This window comes from Vanellus vanellus (genome assembly GCF_965231255.1).
Source record: "Vanellus vanellus genome assembly, chromosome: 1".
Lineage (NCBI taxonomy): Eukaryota > Metazoa > Chordata > Aves > Charadriiformes > Charadriidae > Vanellus > Vanellus vanellus.
The window spans coordinates 100017411-100043902 of NC_138905.1; the positions used below are offsets into that span (position 1 = coordinate 100017411).

A 26492-nucleotide genomic window follows, 5' to 3' on the forward strand; every position below is an offset into this window, starting at 1 on the left:
AATGTCTCCTGTTGAATAACGGCACATGTGTCATCAGGGTGTTCAACCTGGTAAAGAGAAGGAGGCTGAGCTCCCTGCAGCACTTGATGTTATCAACTTGTTTTCAGTTGCTTTAAAGCACTTTTCAAAGTTTGTTGTTCTGGCTTCATAATTCTGTATACGACAACCTCACCATATGTTAAAATTGAAATAAAACACATTTGTGTGTTTGGAATTGGCTAACAGCGAAACCCATACACCTCTTAGTGCTCAAATAGCACCATCCTGATCCGCACAGCTAATCTTTTTAGTATGTATTTGAAAATAGGGGGGTTAGGGATATGGGAATGGGATTTGAGCTGCTAGATTGTCTGGGCTGCCCGTGACATTGGCTTGTACTTTGCACTGAGGCACAATGGAATAGCAAAGTTCTTTCAGTAAATCCACATAAGGCATAAATATGGCGATATAATCCATGGGGAAAAATGGATAATGAAGTTTTAGTCAGGCCATCCTCACTGCTGAATACGATTCATATGTAAATACTCTAGAAACTTGGAAAAATACAACAACCTACTGACCTTGATATAGAATTTTAAAAAACAGTCAACAGTGTGAAGTTTTTCCAGCCTGCTTAGGCATTCATTTTTGCAGCCACTTAAGCACATGCTTGAAGTGAAGCATTTGAATGGTCCCAAGTGACAAGACCCTAGATAATCTGTGGTCTTAGTCTGCGGAAAATAAAATTGTATTATTAATGCACGTTTGTTCCCTCTGGCCATCACAATTAATGTTCATGATTGCAGGGTTTGGTACTGATTACAGAACAAAATTATAGAGTTTTGTGGAAACGGGAAGAGGCTGAGGTTTTAGGGAACAGGCAATTTAATGCTCCTCTTTTTTAGAAAAGCACAGGAAGGACTTTTGGCGCATAAGAAAGCCCTGCTAGCTCTTACTGCTGGCAAGTATTTGTGCATCACATCCAATGTTCACAGCTGAAGTCTCACCCTGAAGTGCTGAATGGATGCAATTCCTCTCTCTTTCATCTTGCTGGTTTTGAGCTGTCAGCGTCCCGTGCAGTCTAAATGTCCTTTGCAGCTTGGAGTTCTAGAAACCATCTTAACTGCAAGAGCCAGGGTGTACTCGTGCTGCATGTCATAGCCCGGGGACGCTGAAACTAGCTGTGAACAAGCGAGAAAGTCGCTGTACTGCGGGAGCACTGGGATACCCTGGTGCTGTCACATGCTCCAGTACTATACAAAAGTGATGGCAAAGGGTCAGAGACTTTTGGGAGGCTGTGAAGGGAGCGGGTTTGAGACTCTCCCCACTCCAGCTTTGGGGGGGATAGCTGATCTGATGGCAGAGGATTGCTAAAAGCTACTGTCCCAGTAGGGGCTACTACCTAAGGCAGCGGCAATTAGACTCCTTTTCCTACACCAGAGCACACCCTACCTGCTCCCCTTTGGACTCCGCTGTCTGTCATACACACTCCATCTTCTTGATGTCATTTGAAAGATGGGAAACGCAGGACAGGGCCTGGCAAGGACACCGAGACTACCACGTCAGCGCTCAGCCCTACTAGTTTTGGCTCTAGACTACAGCTTCTGTGTTGACAGTTTCATTGGCCACAGAGAAATGCTGCTCCAAAGACACAAAGCTGTCCTCGAGAACATACCAGCCTCGGTGAAATGCCTACCCCTATGCTACACTAAAACAGCCGTGGTTGCCAACCGTACCTAAGGAGTTCACGTGCACTGGTTTGCTGGGCAGTTGCAAGCTGTGATGGTGGGAACGTGAGGAAGAGAGTGAAGTAATGTAAAATAGTGACGTAAAGAAGATAAACTTGCAGGGATAAAGACCAGTAGTGTAACTAATGGAAAATGCTGGAGCTCCCACATAATAATCCTCCTTTTGGTTCGAGCTACGAATTTATTTACAAGAGAAAATGTTTATGATCCTGTGTCTGTGGCTTTGCAGAGTGTAGCCTGTTCCCCCCTACATCAGAGGCAAGTGTATCCGGCGGTCCTAATAGGAAAGGGGAGCAGGGCTGCAGGACAGCTGAATGCCTATCAAACCTATATAAGTCCTTGAGAGTGAGGAGTCCTAGGTCAGGAATACTTTGCAAAAACCTAGTATCGAAATTGCACTGTTTTAAGATTATTCAATATCAAAGCTCTAAAACCAAAATGCCTTTGTTCCCTTCCTTGAAAAGGAAATGTGGATTTATGGAAGGAGGTAGATTCTGGTTGCATTAGGTGAAAATACATACTTAACATATGTCTATTTATAGATACACTAATTTTATACCTTATATAGTTCAGTTAACAGGTTTACTGTGTAGTAATTAAAAAATTCTATGAATAATGTGCAAACTTTAATAGGTCAAATGAAAAATACTATTTAAATGGTATTTTAAAATGCTATTTATTTTAAAATGTTCCTTACAGACTGTTACAGTTGGAGGAACCCATAACAATTTATTGTCCTTTAGGCCAGGAATGGGAATCGGGGAAAAAACAAGGAAACCCATAATATAAATATATAAAAATATAAAATAAAAATATAAAAATAAATATAAACAGATTTAATAGAATAAGATTAAATAGCTAACATTAATAGTACTAAAGAACCAATATTGATGCCAATGCCAATACAGAATATACAAAGATTATACTCAGCCAGTTCTATCAGTAGGAAGCTGTGCAATCCCAGCAGTGGACAGTAAATGTTGGCTACTGCAAGTGCGACGGCTTCGGGCAGAAAGGCTTCAGGGGTCCGGCACCAGGGCGAGAAGTTCTTAGGATTGCAGCCATCACGGGAGAGAGCAGCAAACTTTCAAATTTATATCGAATGTGACAGTGACATCCCAAGGTATAAATAATGCTGTTGGCCAGTTTGGGTCAAGCGCCCGGGTCTTGCTCCTCCTCATGCCTGCACCTGGCAAGCTCAAAAACACTGAAACCTTGAAACCCACATACCACAGCTGGCTATAAAGGAAATATTTTCACAAATTCAGACACTAGAGTATTCTAAAAGTGCAGTCTTCCCGAGTATTAGAAGAGAAATTGGTCCTGTGTCGCTCAAACCAGGAGACAGACAAAACAGGGGACTCATGAAGTATATACCTTTACCATTTAATATTCAGCTGTTAGTCATTTGACAGTGAAAGATTATCTTTCAGAGCAGTCTTTTATTTTCCCACTACCATATGATGGAGTCGGTGTTGTAGAGACCCAGTCGTCTCTGTGCCCTGGGTGAAGAGTATTGAAAGAGTATGTTTGTATATATTTGTAAGAAGCAGTTAAGAAGAGAAATTGCTCACAATGCATTATCCTTCAAAGATATGCAATAACGCACGGGAGAAAAAAATACATTGTAAAGAGGATCCGTTTCACGTGTCACAGCGAATTCATAAATCGCTTCGGGCAAAACACAGCTCAGTGCAGCATATGGCAGAGCGCGGGGCCGTCAGGGAAAGGGCACTGCCGAAAACAGCCCCTGGAAGGGGCTGAGGCTGCCGCGTCTTCACCCTCAACTCTCCCGCGGCGGCGTTGGCCCTCGCCAGGCGCAGTGCCCGCGGATCGCTCCCGCCAACGCGCTCGGTGACCGCTCCACGTCGCCACACCGCGGCGTTGGCCCCTCCGCACGGCGGGGGAGCTCCGCTGGTGCTACAGCGGACCCCGCGGCGGACATTTCTCCAGCCCCAGACCGCACGCTTAATCTCCTCCGCCTCTGCCCCTCACAGACGCCGTGCCGGTTTCACGGGCCCGGCGGCCGCGGCAGCTGTGGCGGCGGTTGCGGCCTGAGGCGCTGCAGAGCGGCGGGAACGCAGCCTTTCCCCCTCACCCGTACACGGACTGACCCCGCCGCCCGCGCCTGGCGGCCGAGGGGGCGGGGCCACCAGCGGGCAGCCAATGGCTGGCCGCCGGGGAGCTGTGACGGCCGCCGCGCCCGGCCGGCCGGGCCGTACCTGTTACATAAGGGGGCCGGGCAGCCGCTGCCGGCTCTGACCCTGCCGGCCCCGGTCCCCCCGCTGCGGCCAGGCCCGGCCCGGCCCCCCAGGCCGGGGATGAGGCCTCCGCCGGCCGGGAGGGAGGGCGGCCACCGCCGGCGGCGGCGGTGGGCTGCGGCCGCGGGGGCTATGGCGGAGAGCAACGCGGACTGGATGGGCTCGCTGCCGGCGGCGCTGCGCTCCTACCCGCTCTCCAACCTGGCCATCCCCGGTAGGGCGGCGCGGCGGGGAGGGGAGGGAAGGGGAGGGGTGGCGGAGCCGCCGGGGCCTGTCCCCGCTGGCAGGGCATGTGGCCCTTGGGGTGGCGGGGCCTGGCGCTGAGGGGAGTTGCTCGGCGGTGGCGTCTGTCCCGTCCCGTCCTCCCCCTTAGTGAAGCAGTTACCGGCGCTTGGGCCGGGTCCGGTTGTGTCCGGTGCTGCGGGCCCTGAGGTGTCTGCCCGTGCTTGGGAGCCGGCGGTTGGGTGTTCGCTTGAACTGTAGCAGCCGTGTGGGAGGCCTTGTCCTCGGGCGCCGGAGCCCGGTGGGGTCTGAGCACCTTAGTTCGTGACTAAGGGCTAAGGCGGACCCCGCCGGCTGCGGGAGGGGAAGGGGGACTTAGTCTGCTCTAAGTACAGCTGCAGGTTCATCAAATGGAAGTGTGTTTTATGGCAGAACCTACGTATGGCTTGTCAGAGGGGGAAGAGTACGGCACACTTAGAAAATATCCCAATGTACAATGTTACACTGAAGACACTAAAAAACTGCAATTACTTCTAAAATAGTCTCCCTTTCCAGCTGAACTTAAAATAACTAACTCCTAGCTCCTATGCAGAGCTTGTAGTTTAAGAAATTGGCAAGTGTGTGTCATCGTTTCTGGTTTATGGATAGATAAACTGACAAATGAGGAAGACACCAGATGGCCCTAAAGTTACTTAGGAATAGGCCGACTTTCCATCTGTAAATAGCAAAAAAATAATGTAGTATTGCTTGTAGATGTCAATAGGGAAGACTTTAGGGGCAGCTACTGTGGCGGTTCGTTCTGATACTGGATGTTAGACTCTGATCATCAGGGGTACAGGCTTGATTTTCATGGTAGTGCCTTAGCTTGTCAAAACCCTTTGGGTATGTGTTATATAGAGGGGATGGGGCAACACTTCCCTAGAAACAGAGTAACTTCCTTTTTTGTGCCAGCAGAGATAACGAAAGGACATTTGAAGCATGTAGAGAAGGGGCTACGCACCTCCTGTGGGGTACCACAGCACTCATTGCTGAGTGGTACTCACCTGAAGTAGAACAGTTGAAATGCCATGTTCTAATCGAAAGTAGCATCCTTCACCTCTGCTGAAAGCAGAAAAAAAAATTATGTAGCCCTGTTCATTGGACAGGGAAGGGGGACAGAAAGGAAGTTCGGTGTTTGTATGAAATTCAAGCAGTTGCAGACTTTGAAACTTCTGGTGAATAAATCCTTCCCTGTTTTAGCAAACAGTAGTAAATCAACTTTTTGTTGCTGTAGCAACTTAAGGGCCGTGAAGTTTTGCAGAACGTTATGATGTAGATTGCGTTAGGTGCTTTGCTGCTGTCCATTGCTTACAATACTGGTTATATGTTGTTTGTAGCAGAGAAACTAAGGAAATGAGTTGTTTCAGTAATGTCATTTTGCTTTTAAAATGAGTAGTGCTTTTTTTAAAAATGCTTGCGGTGTATGTTTATTTGTGATCAAATTTGGTGTATTTTCCCATCCCATTCTTGCATGTACCTCATGTAACCTGCAAGCAGGGAAAAGACATTTTGGGTAGATGTTTTGAGATTATTTTTTTTAATATTTTAGTCCAATGATTATTTTGCTGAAGTGGATGTTTGGTGTGGTACTTCACAAAGCAACCTTTTTGGGAGCCAAGGTGATGTTAGTAGCAGTGTGCAAGGAAAGGACTGTACAAAACAGGTTGCAGTTGAGACATCTGTTTACAGATGCTGGATAGCAATGAAGCCAATGCTATCTTCAAAAGAGAGATGAAAGGTAGGCTTCAGGTCTTCAAGTTCAAATGAGAAGCATTTTTGTCTGTGCCTAATACCTGTGTGTGCATATGACAAGTGTGGCCTGCTTTTGTCTGTCTCTGGATGCATTTGTTTTCATTGTTTTCACTGCTGGAGTGATGGACCCAACTGGTTTTTGGATTTTTTTTTTTTTGTTTCTTTTCCCCTCCCTCTGCCCAGTCGTTCTTTGTGAGTGTAGGAGCAGAGATGTAACTCTACTGAAAGTGCTGGAGCAGTTGAAACCCTAAAACTTGTTTTAACTTTAAAGTCAGCACTCAAAACCCTGAAACTGTTGTTTGGTTTTGGTTTGTGGTTTTTTAACTTTGTTGCACTTTGCAAAAATGCGGCATTTGAAGAATAGAATATTCTACTTTTTTTTAAAAAGAAGGGGCAAAATGTTGGCATCATGGGGCTATTTACAGTGGGGAAAAAAAAGATAGCATACAAAGAAAAGAAACTGCTTAGATTCAATTCATTGTACGGTATTGTAAGTGGGGAAGTCTTAATAAACCTCTTGTATGAAGCTAAGGATGTCTGTATAGAGTCCTGCTTCTTTACCTGTTGCAAACAGTTCTGCTTTTGGAGCTGCTTATTTTCACTGTTTTTAAAAAAGGTAGCTGTGACCACTGGAGTTGTCTTTAACCTGCATTATCGTATGATTCCCTGAACTATTAAATGTGCTGTGAAACAAGCTACTAGAGATCAGAGACAGTTGTTTGCTCAGTCCTGAGAACTGACTGGTTCATGACTATTTCATGTGGTATATCAGCTCAGTGTTTACATGTGGATTTAACTCCACTCAAAACAGAGAGACTGAGAAATTTGGGGTCATCCTCCAAAGCTTGGGTACAACAATTTCTAGAGTTCAGGCTTTTCTATTGGAAAAACTAGATTAAATTCTAAACCAGCATAGTCTTGTCCAAGGTGAAGAAATGAATCTTTTGCAATGAGAAATTGACAAATATCAAGTAACTAAAATGTCATCAACTTACATGCATACAATACAGTCAACAAAATTAACCACGTTCATCAAGTGGTGACCTTGTGTGAAACTCTATGGGGTTTTCTCTTGATTATGCTCCAGACTAATCCTCTTTGAATGTGGGTCTAAAAATGAACTCTTAAACATTTTGATTGTGAACATGACCCTTGGCGGGGTAATATATTGTATACTATAGTGTGTGTTTAATCTCAAGCTGTTTTACTTTAAAGAATTTTATGAAATCATGTACAACTGTGACACTTATTACTTTCTTTGGTCATCTCTTAATCTGCATCTGTCGGTTTTCTTATTTCCCCCCTGAGAAATGGAACATGATAAAAAGCTGCAGTGCTGTCCCTAGTCTGCTTTTTAAGTAAATTGGCTATTTAAAGAATTTGCTGGAGAAGCCTAACCTATTTCTTGCTTGTACTTGCATGCTGATAATTCATAGCACTATGGTATGTCCAATTTGTAGTGTTTCATTTTGACTACTTGCCTTTCTAAGTAATTTTTGCAGTATCACAATTAACTAGGTGCTAGAGTCTGAGAAGTCTCTTTGCTTCTGAAGATAGAGCATTGCTTTCCAGTTCACTGAGTTTTTACACAAATACTTGTATTAGAACAGGTGAAACCCTTTTTCTGTCTCAAGGTCCACTTTGTGAGATCATAAGCTGGTGCCTGTTGTCTTGAGACAACAAAGCAATCTAGCAGATGTTAACTGCCAACAATCAGTGCTTGCTTATAGAGTGTTTTGTTAGTCCAGCCTCAAAGGTGCTGGGTGAATGAGGCGAGCAGAAGAGTAAGTAGTTCTGTTTTCCTTTGGGTCTTGGTAATAATGCATTTGGTTAATCTTGTCCGGGTTATTCCATCTTTGAATAATTAAGAGCCATGACAAACCAGGTAAGCATACTCGCAATTTTGATCAAACTGTATCCCTAGATCAGTTCCCTGTTCTGGTCAGGCTGGTTAGTGTGTTTCCCCACTGCTGATTTCTTTGTCTTCTAGAGGAAATTTGTGATCACTGAGGTAGGGATCTACTGCTATATAGGAGGGTAAACAAGCCCTTTCTTGCAGGAGCACCCAGAGTAGTTATGGGTGCCACTTCATAATATCAGTAAGCTAATCAAATGCCTCTTCTGTCCCCTGCCTTTCCTCCTCTACTCCTACAAGTACGAATGAGCATGTTCAGCTCTTTCCTGATGGAAAGATGTGTTGATGATGATGGTTTAGAGGGATTTTTTTGGAGAAGTTATTTTTGCCAGAAAAGCTTCCTGAAACAACTGTTGATGGGTTTGGGCAAACCCCCAGGTGTGTGCTGGACCATGTGGCTGTCCTGAGGGAGCATGATGGTTAATGTGATGTATCATGGTCCTGCAAACATAGGCAGAAAAGAAGACGTCAAATGGCTGTATTTAGAAAACATGGGGGATTGTATTTTCTTTCACATAGCTTTGGTGAACCTGCTATTGAGGAAAGAATTCAAATTAATTTGTTCCCAACTAAGTTTAACATAGTTCAGATTAAATTTTCAATTGAGTCTCTGGAGAAGAGAGCTAAAAAATAGAAAATTGGAAAAAGTAAAACATTTTAGTCCAGCCTTTGGAAATGTGATATTAAAAAAGACCATTAACACCAATGTTTTCTTCCTAGATTAAGATTTCATTTTTAATCTTAATATAAATGTTTGTGTTATAGGTAAAATTTTGTACCTCTAAGGCTGATTCGAAATACTAAAAAAGTTTTCACCACCATAAGTCAATTTTTCAGATACTGGTACATACATAATACTAGACAAGGTGGTCTGCAGGTGTGGAGTGCGCTGGCACCCTGCATCTCTGGGGAGAGGTAGGGCAGCTCCTCAGTCATGGCTTCTGGTGGTGCACAGAGCCTTTTCTGTCATCATCTAATGATCTCAGTCGGTGCCTTAGCTCTTTTCTCTGAAAGCATGAGGAAGGATGGGCCAGGATCTCACTTTGAAGCAATGCAGATTAATTGTGATGTAGTGTTCAGCCTGATGCAAGCAGGAACAGCGATTGGTGGAGAGTGGCTCATGGGATGCTGGATTATAGGTAGGTAGAGCTGAGTTTTACAGTTCTAGAAGCATTTTTTTTTTTTTTTTTAACAGAGAATAATCTTGCTTCAACTATGGCTAAAATAAAACTACTGGAGAGTTGAAATAATTGTTGACATGTCTTTAACTTGACTTTTTCATTGATCTGAGGATAGATGTGTCCTTGGCTTTCTGAAATAGTAAATGTTGGTCTTCTGCTCCTACAGCACTGGTCAAGCTGCTTGATTTCCCCCCCCCCCCCCCCCCCCCCCAACACATTTTCATTAACTTTTTAATTAACTTAATTTAATAACTTTTCATTTGTGGGACAGTCAGTCAGACTGACTGAAACTTTCTCTGCTACATGCTACTGCATCCACCCTTCACTGAGAAGGTCACCCAAAAAAGCTGAGGCGGAAACCTAATGGGTTTGCTCTAAATGATCAAAGTCCTACAAAATGATCAGCCCTGGAAAAGGGTTTTATGCATACAGCTAGCAGGCAGTCTTAATGAGGAGCAGCCCTACCAGCCAAGCCTGTAGTTAAGGCTAAAGGGGAGGTAGAAAGCATGGAGGAGTGTGTGTCCGGTGATGACAAGCTGCTGTAGGTGACTGCTGAGTGCTTGCTGTGCTCATGTGTCAGGCGTGCAGGGAACGCCTGGAGCTGGTGGGGCTCTGGTTATCTCCTGTGAATCTCCCCGTGCACCACCAGCTCTGGCAAGCTGTGCTGTCCTGACAGTGCAACTGTTCACCAGAAGCCCCATGGGCTGCTTGCTTTTTAATTGGCCAAGCAGAACTGAAGGGATTCCTAAAAGAAGCAGCAGCCCTGCCCAGTTAAGAACTGGGCACTAGTATTGTATTAGATTTGATTTTTTTTTTTTTCTCTTTGCCTATGTGACTCTGAGGCAAGCTGCTGAACTTGCTAATGCTGCAGTTTTCTTGTTTCTTTGTTCATGGGCTGGTGTATGACGTGGCTCCTGAGGGAAGAAGCGGTAGTGAGCTTGAGACTGCATCCTCCTTCCAACTAGTACTCCTTTGGAGTCCTAATTAAAAGGATCATTGAATCAGCTAAACTGGCCATCTGTTGGGTTAAAGCTCAAATGGAGGAAATATATAAGGTTAATGTTCTGATTCACCAGGCTTTATTTTCCATCACAATTTAATTGACATCTACCAATTGGTGAGGTAATAACCATTAGAAGAAAACATCTGTGTAAGTATGGCGATGTTGGATATGATTTGTAAATGCAGAATTTTCAAGATGAAATTTTCCTGAAAGGACAATTTATTACTTTGGTCACCTACTTCATTGTACCTGCAAATTTCAGCTCTTGTTGGAGAGGGGCTATTAAACTATCTGCACCACTATACTGATGAGAATATCTAATGGAAGTAGTTCCACTATATGAGTAAAATAGTGTTCCCTTTACACACCCCTATGTGAGGAGCTGCTGCGGCAGATAGTGAAGTAACTGTACTAGGTCTATGCAGGAGTTCTACTGAAACGCTAGCCTCAGATTTTAGGGATTCTCCTTTTTAAAGGACTGCTGTCATCTGTTTAGCCAAAACTAACTAGTTCTGGAAATGCCCCAAAGTTTTCTTAAGACAGCATGTGAAGATCCTAATTTTTTCATCAAGAAAAACTTTCTTCCTTTTTTTATTAAAATCTGTGTGCCCTGGAGCATGACTTCACTGCCTGGTAAATGAGTGCAGAACATGCTACAGTTTTACTTCAAACAGGGAAAACCAATCATAATGTTGATATAAATGGTTGTTGCTCTCCTTCCATGTTCTGTGAAAGTTCCAGTTTGCCTCTTCTTCCACAAAAGACATGGAAAAAAGGGAAGGTACTGTGTAATGAAAACAGGAAAAAATTTATCAGGTTGCTGATAAATGGGAACTCATTGCTAAATCACAAAAAACACATTAATGGCAGTATCTCCAGCCAGTGCCAAGCAGATTTCTCCTGGCTGGACAGAAAAGTGAATTGCCATGTGATACTGTGTCCGACACAGTTTTAAGCAGTCCTTTTCTCTCTGTACCCCTCTTATTGCACACACACCCCCTTCACCTCCCACCCTGAAAGGGGCAGTGGGGGAAAATCAGGGTAATTCTTTGATAGGGAGAGGAAGTTTTCCTAAGAGGATTTGGTCTGTACCAGGCTTTGTCCTCGTTAATGAGACTGCATTAAGAATATATAAGGTATTATTTTAGGATTCTATTAAAATATAAATATTCATCTCAGTAGTTTTAGATAACAAACATCTATTGATAATTAGTTATTCCTGCCTCTCCTCCTTTTGCTGGGCAAGTTCACATGAACTATTTGATTCACTTTTCATTAGTGAAGAGCTTTTAAGATGTTAATCTTTTGATTAGAAAATCTGGATTGTTAATGACCTGAATCCTGAGGACTTCTGGGCTTTGAGGGGCACTTTTGTTTATCCCATTTTTCTCTCAGTTCTGGCACACACAGGACATTTAGTTTGGAAGAACATTTGTGGGACAGCCTTAGCGTGCTGGCACTTGCATCCTGTGTTGTTGGGACTTGTTTACTGTGCTTCTAGCTGTCTTGGCTATGTGATGCTTGCTATGTCACGTTATGTGCGGTGTTTTGTAATATATGGGGAATGTACTTTACATAGTGAGCAAAGCTTGCTGTAAGAAGTTTGGCGTCACTACAGCAAGGGTGGTTCTTTGTCCATAAATGACCCTTTAATGCTTTTAGTGGGTTGGTACAGTATGTTGACCTTGCTTTTTACAAATGTTTAACATAACAGAAGAGGTTTTCTTGCATTTTTTTTGTTGATATTCCATTAATGTGAAGATTAGCCAGACAAATTGTCTGATCTAGTTAAACTTACTGACAGTGCACACTCCTGCCTTTCTGCTTTCATTCTTGTTTCTTAGTTACAGACTTTTGCAGAAAGTGTCTTTAACTGCTACTTCTGACTAGTCCACAGCCTCGCAACCAGGGAGACTAGTGATATAACTGTAGACATGCTTGTATCTGAAAAAAACAGGAGTTCTTACTGTCTTTTCAAGTAAATGGCAGAGCACAAGTATATTCTATGTTGGAAGATCTCTGCACTTTGCATATAATGTAGGCATATTCTTATCCCTTGAAGGTAAATATACAAGCTGGGAAAAGGACACCAGGATTGGTGAGATGATAGTGATCGCTATCTCTGCGCTGCAACTGTATATTGAGAAGGTACTGATGTGGAAACAAAAGATAATACCAAGTGATATGGCTAGTAATTGTTGAAATTTGAGACTTAATAACATTCTGTTGATTAGTGTCATTTGTTTGAGATACAACATAGGTTAATTTGACTATCTGTGACTAAGTAGCATGACAAATAGACATAGTAGAAAGCTAGACTTTGTGCAGATGTGATGATAGAAGGCTGCTTTCTAACAATTAGCACAAAGGCTTCAACAGAAAAGTCATCCTGAACAGTGAAATACAATCTATTTAACATACAAATTGAATTGAGAAGCGATCTATTTAACATACAATTAACTTCAGAAATTAGTGTAAGGAGAATAAAAAGGGGCTTAAAGATATGAATAAAAATTAATCCACAGTTGCACTTGCTGGGATAAAATTAAGAGGACTATCCATCATTTTAACAATCTGGCATCTGGAAGATGCCTCTTTAATACTATTCTAACCATACCATAGCCATTGTTGGTTAAATATCTGGGCATCTCATGGGATGTGACTGCTTTCCTTGAAGCTTCCGATCTTTGTCAGATGAAAGAAATAAAACCAAAATAGAGCAACCATTGCCTGTTACTCCAAAGAGCTGCCAGCTGACTAGCAGTCCCCTAAATATTTTTTTTTTCTTTGACTGTGCAATCTTTCATGCTTAAATTTTAATGCTTGCTGTTTCATGCTATGCATCTTCGGCCTATTGGTAGGAGTTGGCAAATCATCATATCTGTTTCATTTCCTGTGCCTAGCTTGGTTTTGGGAAGGGCTGAGCACCAGATTGATGCCATGTCACTGGAGCAGCTCAGTAAGGTTTACAGTTTGAATGCTAATCCGTTCTCATGTGCGCTGGCTCAAAGTGTGCTGCACATGCAAGAACATGCCCTTGAGGCAGTTCAGACTGGCGTTCTGGCCTCTGTTTGACTAAAGGACAATGATGACTAAATTTCTTGACTTCTCTGTGCCTTTTGATTTCTCAGTCTGTAAGCTGGAAGTTATAAACAGCTGTTTGTTAGTTGCTTTGTTCACAATCAGTAAGTTCAAGGAATGGATTTATGGAGTCAATACAGGATGCTACTTATTTTTAAGATGTCAGTTGTCTGAAATGTTTTGCTGACAAGACTTCTTGAGCTTTTTTAACTTTCCTGAGAAAGTCATATATAGAAAGTCAGTATAATTTGGAGAGATGCACACCATTTGGTTGTGGGGGAACACAGACAAGGTGTTATTGTACATGGAAAAGACTTTTCTGTGTATGTCACTAGGAGAGTTTCGTGATGCTTGCTCTGTTCAGCAACTGTCAGCCCCTTTGCTGTTACTGTACAATGTTACAACGTCTGAGTATCTTCACACATCCTTGTGTTAGACCTTAATTGACAATGTGGTTAGCAGCTCTGTCCAGCTTTCAGCTGGGATAGAGTTAACTTTTCTAGTGGTTGGAGTGTTTTCAGATTTAGTATGACAGGAATGTCAATATTGCATATTGGTTTAGTTGTTGCTAGGTGATATTTATACTAGTCAAGGATTTTTCTCAGCTTCCTATAGAAGCTGAGAAGGAGCATAGACAGGACAATGGAATGGTCAATGGAATATTCTGTACCATAGATGCCATGCTTGGTATATATAAGTGGGGTTGGCCAGGGTGTGGGAATCCAAGATCACTGCTCAGGTTGGGCTGGGCAATTGATCACTGGGTGATGAGAGTGATTTGTCTTGTATATGTTGTTTTTTTTTCCCCCATTATTATTTTCCTTTTCTGTTATTGTTCTATTAAACTGTCTCTATGTCAACCCATGAGGGTTTTTTCCCTTTCTCCCTCCTTTTCTCCTTCTCCTTACCCTTCTGGAGGGAAAAGGGGGAGTGAGCAGGTGGCTGCCTGATCCTAGTTGCTGGCTGTGATTAAACCACAACAAGCTCTAACACTGAGCTGCTAACGAGACGGGGCTGGTCTGCTCCATGCTGCTTGTGTAGGTTCTGGTCTTTACCTTTGAAATTGTACAGGATTGGGTTGATTTTAGGTTATGATTTTTTTTCAAAAAGAAAAAAAAAAAAAAGAAAAAAGCAGCTGGGTGCTGCTGTATCAGCAACCAGCCTGGTTCCTGCCATGGCTACACAATGGCTAGGCCTTTCATGGAGTTCAGGGGTAGAGCGAAGGAGAGCAGGGATTAATCTGACATCATGATGCGATCAGCTTAGCATGTAGCTTAACATCACAGCTAAGCTATATTAAAAGTCAGTGGCTGAGCTGGTAACATAACACAGTGATCTTAAATTTAAGAAGGGCCTGCTGGATGACATGGATCCTCACCTAGCTCTTACCTCTCCATCCAACAAGTATCCAGTGCTGTTGCTTCAGGCTTTCAGTTTGCTTTTTTCTCTCTTATTGGAGTAAAAATGTTATGGGTCCAGGTTTGGCCTAGGTATTTCTTACAGTTGGTGGCTGGCTTCTGTAAATGACCACAGCAGAAGTTAAATTAGATTTTCAGTGTTGTTCCAGCCTCAATATTGATGATGCTCCCCTGTCTTTCTTGGAGGTGGTCTTCTACCACCTGTGTAAAGGAGAACTTGTTTTCTAGATGCTCCAGCTCATGTTCTAGTTGGTTATATCTAGGTATACATGTTGACTTCATTGTAAATGAAAAGTCGAGTTTCCTAGTCTTTTAAGCATAGCTACAGGGCAGGAATTTTAAGGATCTTCTGTAATTATAGAAGCATGTCACATATAGTTCAGTTTCTCAAATAGCTGCCCTGTTAAGGAGTATAGTTCTTAAAGTATGTGTTGAAAAAGCTGTGATGTGCTTGTGGCTTGTTTTCTCTCTTCTTGCTTTCTAGAGCTATAAATAGAATTTGGTTTGTGGTAGTGCAAAGAGAAGTTTGTAGCCTTAAATGAGCCTTGTATGTGGCAATCTGCAAAGCAAAGGCTTTTGTAGGTGTGAAGTATGTGATCGAACTTAAAAAAACAAGCTGTTTCTTGGCTCAGATTTGCTTAGACAACTCTGAGTTGGCAACAATATATGTGATGCTAGATAAAATTGTCATTCCTTCTTAAGTCAGATTTGTCAGTGACGCTGTCTGAGGGAGCATAATGGTGCCAGTGACTTCTGTAGGCAGCTGTCTAGAGGCTGTTGCACAGTCTTATTTAAAATGAAAACAAAATGTTTCTTATGTCTTTATTCTAACATGTTAAACAATTTTCTACAGTGACCTAAATTGAGGAAGAAATTAAAAGGAATAGAATTGAACTTAAACACAGGTACCCACACAAAGAAAAACAACCCCCCCCATGACTTCTTTGTGCAAAGTGACTCATTCAGAGGTAGAAGACCAACCCCTTGTGATTAAGTCTCCTTTCCAAATATCGTAGAAGCTTGAAAGGCTCATTCTGCTGTATGGGGAGGTGTATGAAACTCAAACATCAGTGAGTTGCAGCTTGCAGTATGCGCCAGGCCTTATATGACTGTTTCTGAAATGTCTTCACTAGATGTTTGATCCTGTATTTTGTTCAGGGTTACACGTTTGGAGATGGGGAAAAAAAATCTAGGTGTCACTCCAAAACCAACAGCTACTTTTGGATGGAGTTTACTGTGACAGGTACTAAATAGCTTCTTAAGCTGCCATCTTTTAAAAACAGCTTTTTTGTCACTTCTTTCTGGAAGACTGAACGGAAAGCCACCTGAGACATGCTTTTACAAAGACTGATGAATTCATGAAGAGTTGATAAGAATTAGTTTTTAGTGTTTGTAAAGCCTGAAAACTAACCTTCATGGCTCCTTTTCAGTACTTTTGAGCTAGGTGAAATTCATGGAGAAAGAGTGCATTTAAGGTTGTTGTGAACTGATGTTTGGTTTGTGTACAGTCTGTACCTCCATCTGGATTAGAAAATCCTGACAAGATAATCCAATTGAGATCACAGTCTTATTTACAGCTCTGACCTTGCATCACAGGAAATGCATCAATCTTCAAGTGAGCACTGGTACACAAATAAAAGGTTTAGGTAAAGGAGACTGTGGATGCCTTAAATGTTGTCTTAAAATTGGAAATGTCAAATTAGGATTATTATTTGTTTAAGAGTTGCAGACTGAGGTAGAGGAGGAAATTCTAGAAAAATATAGTCTCAGAAGCAGGGACAAGAACCCTGGGGCATGCAGGAAGGGTAAATGCAGATGCTGGCAGCATGATGCAGGGTCACTGTACCCCCAAGGGAGCTGGAAAAGGAGCTGCTTGTGGTAATCAGGGGTGAAGATGCTTTTCCTGTACTTGAGCAAAGAGGGCATGCAGGAAGCAGGTGGGGTTTGGCTCAATGGGCCAAACTCTCATCTGTTTCCCTAAAGAAAGGGAAGCAGGACTGTTAAGGTCCTGTGGTGTTTTTCCTGGCTCGGGCTTCACGGTGAAGTCATGGCTGGAGCAGTTCTAGCTTCTTGGCTAGAATCCTGGTGCCTGGTGTAAATGGTTAGAAATCCCTGGTAAACTTCAGCCTGTGGTAGATCAGCTTCTGCCCATCTATGCTTTATGCTGCCCTGGTACAGTGCAAACTGAGATACATTGCCCTATTACTCTGTTCTGTTATTGACTTGACTCAGCTAGGGATATTTAATTGACTCTGAAGCTGTTATTTTTAAGGATTTTTATTATTTCTCAGTTTTGCTTCCAATTACTACCGAATTCTCAGTTGGAGGCTTTTTCCTAGTAAGCACAAATTTTGTACTGGAGATGCAGTTTCTCTGCCAAGGTACAGGTTGTGTTACAGGAGCTTTGTCAGACACACTATTTTGGCAGGGACTGGTGATTTTTATTGTTGGTCATCTTTTTTGGTGAATTTTGTATTCACCATTTCTGTGGTCACTCAAAGGCCCTGCCAGGTAAAAGACACGTTCATGAACTTGTTTAATGTGAGCTTGGTGTTTAACCACACAGTAACTGGTGGTATACTTAATTGTTCCACCCCTAAGTTCAGCCAGTCATTGCCCATGGTTAAAACTAAATTATCTGGATGAGGGGATCGAATGCACCCTCAGTAAGTTTGCAGATGACACTAAGCTAGGTGGGCATGTTGATCTGCTTGAGGGTAGGATGGCTCTGCAGAGGGATCTGGACAGGCTGGACTGATGGGCCAAGGCCAATGGTATGCAGTTCAACAAGGCCAAGTGCCATGTCCTGCGCATGGGTCACAACAACCCCATGCAGCGCTACAGGATTGGGGCAGAGTGGCTGAAAAGCTGCCTGGCAGAAAGGGACCTGGGGGTGGTGGTGGACAGCCGGCTGAACATGAGCCAGCAGTGTGCCCAGGTGGCCAAGAAGGCCAACGGCATCCTAGCCTGTATCAGGAACAGTGTGGTGAGCAGGACTAGGGAAGTGATCATCCCCCTGTACTCGGCACTGCTGAGGCCCCACCTTGAGTAGTGTGTTCAGTTTTGGGGCCCTCACTACAAGAAGGACATTGAGGTGTTGGGGCGTGTCCAGAGAAGGGCTACAAAGCTGTTGAAGGGTTTGGAGGACAAATCTCATGAGGAACAACTGAGGGAACTGGGGTTGTTTAGCCTGGAGAAGAGGAGGCTGAGGGGAGACTGTATCACCCTCTACAACTACCTGAAAGGAGGTTTTAGAGAGGTGGGGGCTGACCTCTTCTCCCTGGTGATAAGTGATAGGATGAGAGGAAATGGGTTTAGGTTACATCAGGGGAGGTTTAGATTGAATATTAGGAAACACTTTTCCACTGAAAGGGTTATTAAACATTGGAATAGGCTGCCCAGGGAGGTGGTGGATTCACCATCCCTGGAAGTTTTTTTTTTTTTAAAAAAAAAGTGTAGATGTGGTACTTGGGGACATGATTTAGAAATCTTTTTTGTCAGGGTAGGTTAATGATTGAACTTGATGATCTTAAAGGGCCCTTCCAACCTCAGCAATTCTATGATTCTACTAATCATTTATTTACCATGTTGGGGATAAAGTGAGATGTGGTGGTGAGGCATGTGCATGTACAGATCCCTCTGACCATCACAGGAGTAAAGATATCTGTTTCAGGAACTCTCCTGTATTAAATCACGATTAGATTTACCAGGTACAATGAAAATAAAGCCTCGTATCCTTTTAATGAAGCTGGAGTCTCATTTCAAATCAGTGATGTACTAGGCTCTGGGAAAGCTTTGGAGGTAGATTGTAAATGAAGGAAGGTTAGAAGGAAGTTTCCCTTTACCACTGTCCATTTTATGGTCACGATTTTCAGAGTGCATTGAAATTGAGAGCTCACACAAGGAAACAGTTCAAATGGAGAACCTTAAGTGTAGTTCTTGTACAGTTAGGGAAAACTGAGGTGTAAAGGGTAGTCTGAAAGACTCTCACTTGAGCATAACTCTTCTGCAACCCTGCCATGCATGTAGGACTTTTCAGCTTACAGGGCACATGGGTGTATATGTTTTGGGGGAGTCAGTTTTCTAAAACTAAATATTCTTGGCTTTTGTTTCTAGGGTCACATGATTCTTTCAGCTACTGGGTTGATGAGAAATCCCCTGTGGGACCAGACCAAGCCACAGCCATCAAGCGTTTGGCCAGAATTTCTTTGGTTAAAAAGATCATGAAGAAATGGTCAGTGACTCAGAATCTGACTTTCAAAGAGCAGTTGGAAGGTGGGATCCGCTACTTTGATCTTCGTGTATCTTCCAAACCTGGGGAAATAGGACAAGAGATTTACTTCATACATGGCTTGTTTGGCATCAAAGTATGGGATGGGCTGAAGGAGATTAACACCTTTCTTGAGCAGCACCCCAAGGAAGTAGTCTTCTTGGATTTCAATCACTTCTACGCTATGGATGACAGCCATCACTACTTCTTGATCAACAGGATCCGCTCAGCATTTGGATCCAAACTTTGTTCCGTTGAGTGTGTAGAGTATGTGACGTTACAGTACATGTGGGAGAAGAAACACCAGGTAGGGAAACAATGTGTAACATTTTTCAAACCCAAAAGGTTAAGAATTAAATAGAGAGTCTGGGTGTCATTTCAACTCAGAGGTACTGGCCTAAGGACACTGCTGACAGCCAATTTAAAGCCCACTAGGGCCTCTTTTATGTAGTGTGCATTTTTCCCTCTGTTTATTTGCAGCTGTGTAGCTGCTCCATCCGCGATGCAGGAGACTGTGTCCTGCTCCCAGGCATGTTCCCTAAGTAAATAAGTGAGTATCCTTGGAGCCTTGTGTTTCTTACAAATAGTTTTCTCTTCTGGAAGAGCGTATTGCGCTGAGTTGTGTTGGTGAAGATTTGATAAGCTGTTGTCTTTTTGGCCAGTGTGAAGCATATAAGTTTTAACATGACTGAGGTATGGTACGGAATTTCTTAGCTTCTTTGTAGACACACAAATCTGTAGCAGCAAGATTAAATGCCTCTTGTCTGTGGTAACTGCTCCCATATATACACACAAACCAAGAACAGTTTCAGCAACGGCATGTCGTTCTTAAACTGTAAAATGCATGAGGCTTGGAGGAATTCCTCTGAACTGATGTTGTCAGTGCTAGGGTCCAAAATTAATCACTTGTAAATTTGGGTGTTAAAAAGTGTTGCGTCTTTGTTATCCTCTTGTAGAGAACCACCTTACAAGGCACAAAATTCTGGCTTCTGAATTAGAGGTTTTGCTGACAGCAAGACTGACTTGGGCATCTCATGCAATAACTGCGAATGGAATGCCGTTATGCCAGTCATCCCAGTACTCTGTAGTCACTTAATGGGAGTTATGCAGAAGATGACAAGACTGCTAAAATCCCTAACTTCAAGTTCAGATGTAATAGTCTCTGACAGTGCTTTGAAATGCTTTTAAGCTGAAGTCTTTGAATGACATTTCAGTATACTCTTGGCAATTTTTTCATTTTAAACTGAGGACCCTTAAAGTCTGAAGCAGTCCTGTCCTCATAGCTAACCAAAATGATCTCCATCTCCTTTATTGGCAATAGTGCAACAAATTTACTGGTACTTATGACTTGGGAGCAGCTTCTTTTTGCTTGGTCCTGTTTTCACTGCTGTGCCAGCTGCAGCACTACTGTATAAGCATAAACCAATGCAACATTCTGTTTAAATATATAACACAGTTGTGAATCTTTGTTTATTTTTATCCTTTTTCTTTGTTCTCAGGTTCTTATATTCTACCACTACCCTTTATATCAGGAATACCACTTCCTGTGGCCAGGGAATAAAATGCCAGCACCGTGGGCTAATACAACCAATGTGCACAAACTCTTACAGTTCCTGGAGACCACTCTTGAGGAACGAAGTCGTTACGGGACTTTTCATGTTTCTCAAGCAATTCTCACTCCTCGAGTGAAAACTATTGCACGGCATCTAATTCGTGGTCTGAAGAATACTCTTGTTCATAGGTAAGGACTTTTCTTTATTTTTCAGTTCTTTACTTACTGTGTTTCATGTTGACAGAGGCACTGAGTAAGCAAGAAACTGACATGCTTGCTTAGAAGTAAGACTTGCTGAAAACATGCAGTTTTTGAATCATTACTATTCATCATGTGACATCTGCAGTCATTAAAAATAAAGAATTCTTGAAAATAATTAGGGTGTATATATAACAGGGTATATATGTAAGCATAAGTGTGTTTCCTGGTAATTGGAGCTCTTTCTGAATGAGATGTGATTTCATAAAGCATGGGGTAGACCTATTTCAAACCAATAATTCATTTCAAATTGGCTGAACTTGAATTTGGGGGGGGGAGCTTGTGCTACAGAAGAAAATTGCATATTTATGGGCTCAGTTTTGCATTTGTCTGTACAAATCTGTCTCTAATTTCAGTAATGGCCAAAGATGTATGACAACAGGCAATATTTTATCTTGTTTTTTTACCAAAACTTAGATTAACAATTTGACTTTTTTTATACTAGTGTTGTACAATTTGCCCATGAATAAGATCATTAGAAGAGGGTTTTGCTTTGAGTAGCACAGAGTGCCAGCATTTTTTAATAACCTTAACAGCATGACCAGGATAAGTTCCATGTGATTTTATTTTATGGCATTATCACCTCATAGCCTGTTTGCTAAAAATTGCCAGAACTGTAACAGTCCTGGTGGGATCTGTTCTCCTGGTCGACTGTTTAATATTGCCTGTTTTGATGTCATTAACTGTTAATGTTGCCATAATGATATTAAGTTCTAAATTGCACTTGTATAGGTAGTCACAACTGGTCTAATCTGATCAGCAACTGAGCTTATTGTTAAGCAGTGAGATAAACACATCTTCAGCAGCCAGTTCATGTTCCCTTTGGGAGAATCATTGGTCACTTTAGAAGTAATTACAGTATTATTTTGAAGCTGAAGTCAATGTAACTTACTTTCTTAAAAATGCTTTCTAAAAAGAGCAAGTTTTTTGTGCTTTTGCAGTCAGAAAAGTTGTTGATGGAAGTAAGGAAATTCCAGGTGAAGTGTAAATCATGGAGTTTTCTGTCTCCTTCCTGTTTATAGACATTATTCTAGCAAAAGATATTTAAATACAAATGATGTTTGCCACGATATTCATGTCTCCACTCTGGCTTGTGCTTTGTCCTTGTCTGTGCAGTTAACATTAGCCACTAGATGGTGCTCAGGTGCTTTGACTGGCGTTCGCTGTCACAAGTTGCACAAATGTAAATATGTATGTTTGTTGGGGATACTTAAGTTACATCCGTTCTTTCTTTTATGTCTGCATACTGTATGTTATAAGTACTGCTTTCTCGTGATTAAAGGAAATATCGTACTGAATTTCTATTTTTAAACTGGTAAAGAATCATTTTATTTCACGGAATGGGCAAGCAGGTTTGCTTCAAGTGACTCCTGGCACAGATCTGGGCTGTAAGCCACTGGTAGGCTGGAAGGCTGACTTAACTCCATCCCTTTCCATGGGCCTCATAATTGCCACTTGTCTGAAAGTAAACTGAAAATTTGCAATAGAGGCCGCTGTTTGCTAAAGCATGATTGCTCGTATAAATTTACACATGCTGGCTGATTTGGATGTTTAAATCTCTTTGCAGTTCTGTGTAGATGTCTGCCTTTTCATACGGAGATTTTGCCCCAAATATGAATATTTAAGTGTTCTTGAGCTCTTGCTAAAGGACAAATGTGCAACATTCACACTTAGCTGGCTAAAGTCTGGTGTGTCCATTGGCAGGGACAGTAATTATGCCTTCACTCAAGTTCTCTCTTCTCTTGTTTCTTCTTGACAAGATCTTTTTCTGAAACAAGAGCTGTAGGGTATTTTCAGGTTTGTTTTTTTTTCTTCCCCATCCTGTTAGCTAATTTGCTTGCCTACCATCTTCTTGTATAATTTTGTATGTATATTTTGGCACTAACTTAAATAATTCTAATATATGTAGTCATTTGTCTCTAACTGTGCTGAAAACCCTGGAGTTTGCATGTCAGAGTGGGGGGGGGAGGGGGGGGGGAGTTTGTGCAGACCCCTGACTTGCACTGTGTCCAAGAAATGACTTGAAATTTCTCCCCACTGTAGAATTTGTAACTCTAACTCAATTCCTGCACACCTCACCTTTCTCTGGTTACAGTGGTATATGGTGGGATATTCAACCCCTATAGACCTGAGGGTTTGGTTTCCCTGATCCTGTTGCTTTGGGTGGGTCTGGAGGCTGAAAGGAGTTTGGGAGAAATGCAGTGTGCTGCCCCGACCTAAGGCAGAGGTGGCCAGGGGAACATGTCAGGCCAGTATAACCTTGCCTTGTGCTACACTGAAGCCTGCTGTGAAATTAAGATTTTGGTTCAACATGTATGTGGGCAAATACAAATCAGGATAGAAGAAATTGTAATGCAGCACTACATGCTGAAGTGCTGTCTGCTCAGTGAAAATAGAATTCGCAAATGTTACTTTGTACATAGGGTAGTTTGGATTAATGATTGACCGGTATTTCTATTTGATAGCTAATTGACCGCATGCTATGTTAAGCAGTTTTCTTGTCAAGCTAGTTGTATTTTGGGGTGGTAGTCAGGACCTGATCACAAATGTGAGATAACATGATTTGCAAAGAGCATGATGTATTTAAAGTAGAGTGTATATAGTGAAGAGTCTCTTAAAACGTTTAATTTTCTTTATTTCACTTTCTTTAGGAACCTGCCCATGATTTTAAATTGGGTGAAAGCGCAGAAACCAGGTGTTATGGGTGTTAACATAATTACATCAGACTTTGTGGAGCTGGTTGACTTTGCTGCTACAGTTATCGCATTAAATGACCATCTTTTAGAAGAGGATGAAACTGCAACTAAATCCTGATTGCTGTGTCCCACATGCTCCTCAGTGGACATCTTTGAACTATGCTAAATGTTTTATTAAGTGAAACCTATTGTAATCTCTTTATTTAAAAAAGTTTTCTAGAAGAAATGTGGTTAAATATCACACACAGGCGGGTCCCTTCTCTGGGTGCTCTGTGGATCTGAGAGGAACACAAAGTGCTGTCTGAGTGCTGCTGCGTGTCTGTCTGTGGCTACGTGTTTGACTAAGTTATGCACACATCTGCTGTGGTCCGGTGTGGTGTCTGCCTGCCAACAAGAGGCTGGCCTCCGGAGCAGATGTACCCGATTATGGTGTGCGTCTCCCTGGTGACTGGACTCACTGTCCCCTTGTGTGCCCATCCTGCTTCTTTCTCAACACCAGGACTCAAACCAAGGACTGCTGCTGATCCCTTAGCAGCAGTGTGACCAGGCCGGCTGAGATGGTATTGTTCTTGGGCCACCTCAGGCATAGCTGGGCTCAGCTGGAGGCTGCTGTTGTATTCATTATGCTGTTTTAGACACTACCTCTGACTTGAAGAAACAACATTGCTGTTGTCCAGGGGGAAGCTGTTATACTGTGAATATCTGAACTGTCCTTTGGGCCTGAGAGATGAAGGCTTGGCATACTCTGCGTCTTTGAACTCCAAAGTCTTCTTCTGGACCTCTTTATTTTACTTTTAATACATTGTTGCAACCATGTTTAATTGTGTCTCTTTTGGCATTAATTTGGAGAATATTTCAGTCTTCAAATTATTAGGATCATAACTTTCAAGTCTAAATTCCTGTTGTGAGACGTTTGAGAAACCGCAGTGTAACCTTTCTCTTTCTTGCTGGTGATTTGTTTTTATTCATCCATTGAGTTTCTCTTCGGGAAAGTCTCTCACTCAGATGGCCTTTCTCTGGAAGGAGATGGGCTAAGTGGAAGTTTGCTTGGTATTCAAAGAACTGGAGCTGACAGGGACTGCCTAAAACCCAAATATTCAATCTCTGATTTGCAATGTGACAGTGAATTCCAAAATCGGACCCAAAAGTTGTGCTTGTGGTCTGAGAGCCACAGCTGTGTGGGAGAAATTTCCCCAGCCTGCACCCACTTGTGACAGAGTAAGCAACAGTGTCAGTGCTGTGTCTTTCTGTAGTCATACTTGGTTTTGTGTTGATTCATAAGAAAATGTGAGCATATGTGCTTGAGCCAATGCAATCACATGTTGGTACTTATCAGCACTTAATTGACTACCGGATAGCAGGCCTACAGTCTGATTTATCTTTGGTTAATAAAGAACAACATAACACAGTGTCTGATTAGCAGATACTTCTCTGCTCAATCATGTTTCTAAAGCAACTGTTGATGCACTAATTATTTGGTGATTATGAATTTGTATTAATTTCTAAGCTATTTATAATAGAATGGATTGTCTTTATAGATATTTTATTCAAAAGAAAAGTGAGTCTTCAGATTTATTTATTTTGTTATCGTATCTTGCATCTGCCATCATGATCTGATAGCCCAGAAAAATCCAAAACCTCTTTGCTTGTCCCAAGCTCTGAACTCAGGACAAGTTTATCTACAGGTTTGCAGACCTTCCATGTGAACCTTGGCCAAGTTCTGAGCAGACTGTAACCTGATTTATCTGTTTGTTGCATGGTTTTCATTAGAGTTCCTCAAATTTTTAACTGAATCCTTTTTGTAAGGGAGTTGGATGGGGGAGTGTCTGTCTCTCAAGCTGTCTTTCCCTTTTCCTTTTCTGTTTTGGTGACAAGGGGCAAGTCATGGTTTTGGGAACTAAAGCTCAAATTTCTAGTTTAAAACTTCCTTTGAAAACCTGAGCAGGTTTTTATTTTTGGTATTACTTTTTTCTTGTTGATGAAACTGATGGAACTTGTTTTGAACAACAGTATTTTGTTTGCAAAGTTATTTAAAATACCTGGCTTTTCCTTAGCTGAGTTTTGTGTTAACCTACTTTTCTCATGGCCCCAACTGAAACTACATGATATTGCTAAATGTACAGGTTTGGTTTCGGTGGTCTTTTAGCTGCAAATTGGTTTAGAGCTCAGAACTTGGAAAAAACTTGGTTTGAATGGTGATGAGGCAGAAATAATGTTTACAAGGTTTCCTGCGGAACTGGAGGACAAGGTGAGAAGGTGAAGAGAGTATGATGTTTGCAGTAGACCCTTAATATATTGTACTGTATATATCTACCTCAAAAGAGATTTATCAGGCTTAACCAATATTTATATTGTGCGTGCACAGTAATGACTGTGTTGTTAGTACTTCTGTTGTATTTATTTGAATAGAGAGGTGATGGTTGTAACTCAGGGTTTTGGTTAGATATTTTTAAGCACAAAGTCAGAAGTTTCTCTAACGCATTTGCTGTTAGCTCTTGCCTCTCAAAATAGGACAAAGACATGCTAGGTGTTAAGAGCGTTAGCAGAGGCAAAAGAAATGGAAAATAGCTTTAGGATTAATGATGAAGTGAGGAGAGGGGGAAAAACCCAAACACTTCTGTAAGTTTGGCCTGTCTGAAGAGACTCGTGTGTCACTTCAGAGCAGTGTTTGGTGTTATGCCTCTATGTGAGGAACCTGACGGTCTCAATAGTGAGTTGGGCAATTGGCAGATGTGCTGCAGACTTTGGGCCACATTAATGCTGATGTTTAGAATTGGTTTTAGAGTAGTACTAAACCATCCGAAGCAATATGAACTACCTTTCTTCTGTTACACACTATAGCCCATAACAAAGCTACTCATGTAATAGGCTTAATTATCTGACATGGCACCACAGCGTATTCAGATTCCCTCACACTTTACAAAACAGAGGTCAGCTAGACTTGGACTTTGGGCTGCCGACTCTATTTTCCAGCATAATAAAAAGGTGAGTTGGGCAGGAAGGGAGGACCAAAGAGGTAGGACCGTAGTTTGCATCCAGTGCCCACATTGAAGGTGTGGCAGCATTTAGCCAGGTTTTGGGTGGCAGAGTGGAGCAGGTCTGGCAGGTGAGTGACAG

General features: G+C 42.1%; 1 protein-coding gene across 1 annotated transcript; it reads left to right on the forward strand.

Annotated features, from left to right (window-relative positions):
- Nucleotides 1–2704: 2704 nt before the first annotated feature.
- PLCXD2 (phosphatidylinositol specific phospholipase C X domain containing 2) lies at nucleotides 2705–23565 on the forward strand (the record flags this gene model as incomplete). The annotated part of the gene is made up of 5 exons (XM_082488081.1): nucleotides 2705–2850; nucleotides 3421–4202; nucleotides 18716–19176; nucleotides 20369–20610; nucleotides 23331–23565. 5 exons carry the CDS (start codon nucleotides 2705–2707, stop codon nucleotides 23491–23493), a joined length of 1794 nt encoding a protein of 597 aa, XP_082344207.1. The 3' UTR covers nucleotides 23494–23565.
- Between the last annotated feature and the right edge of the window lie 2927 nt (nucleotides 23566–26492).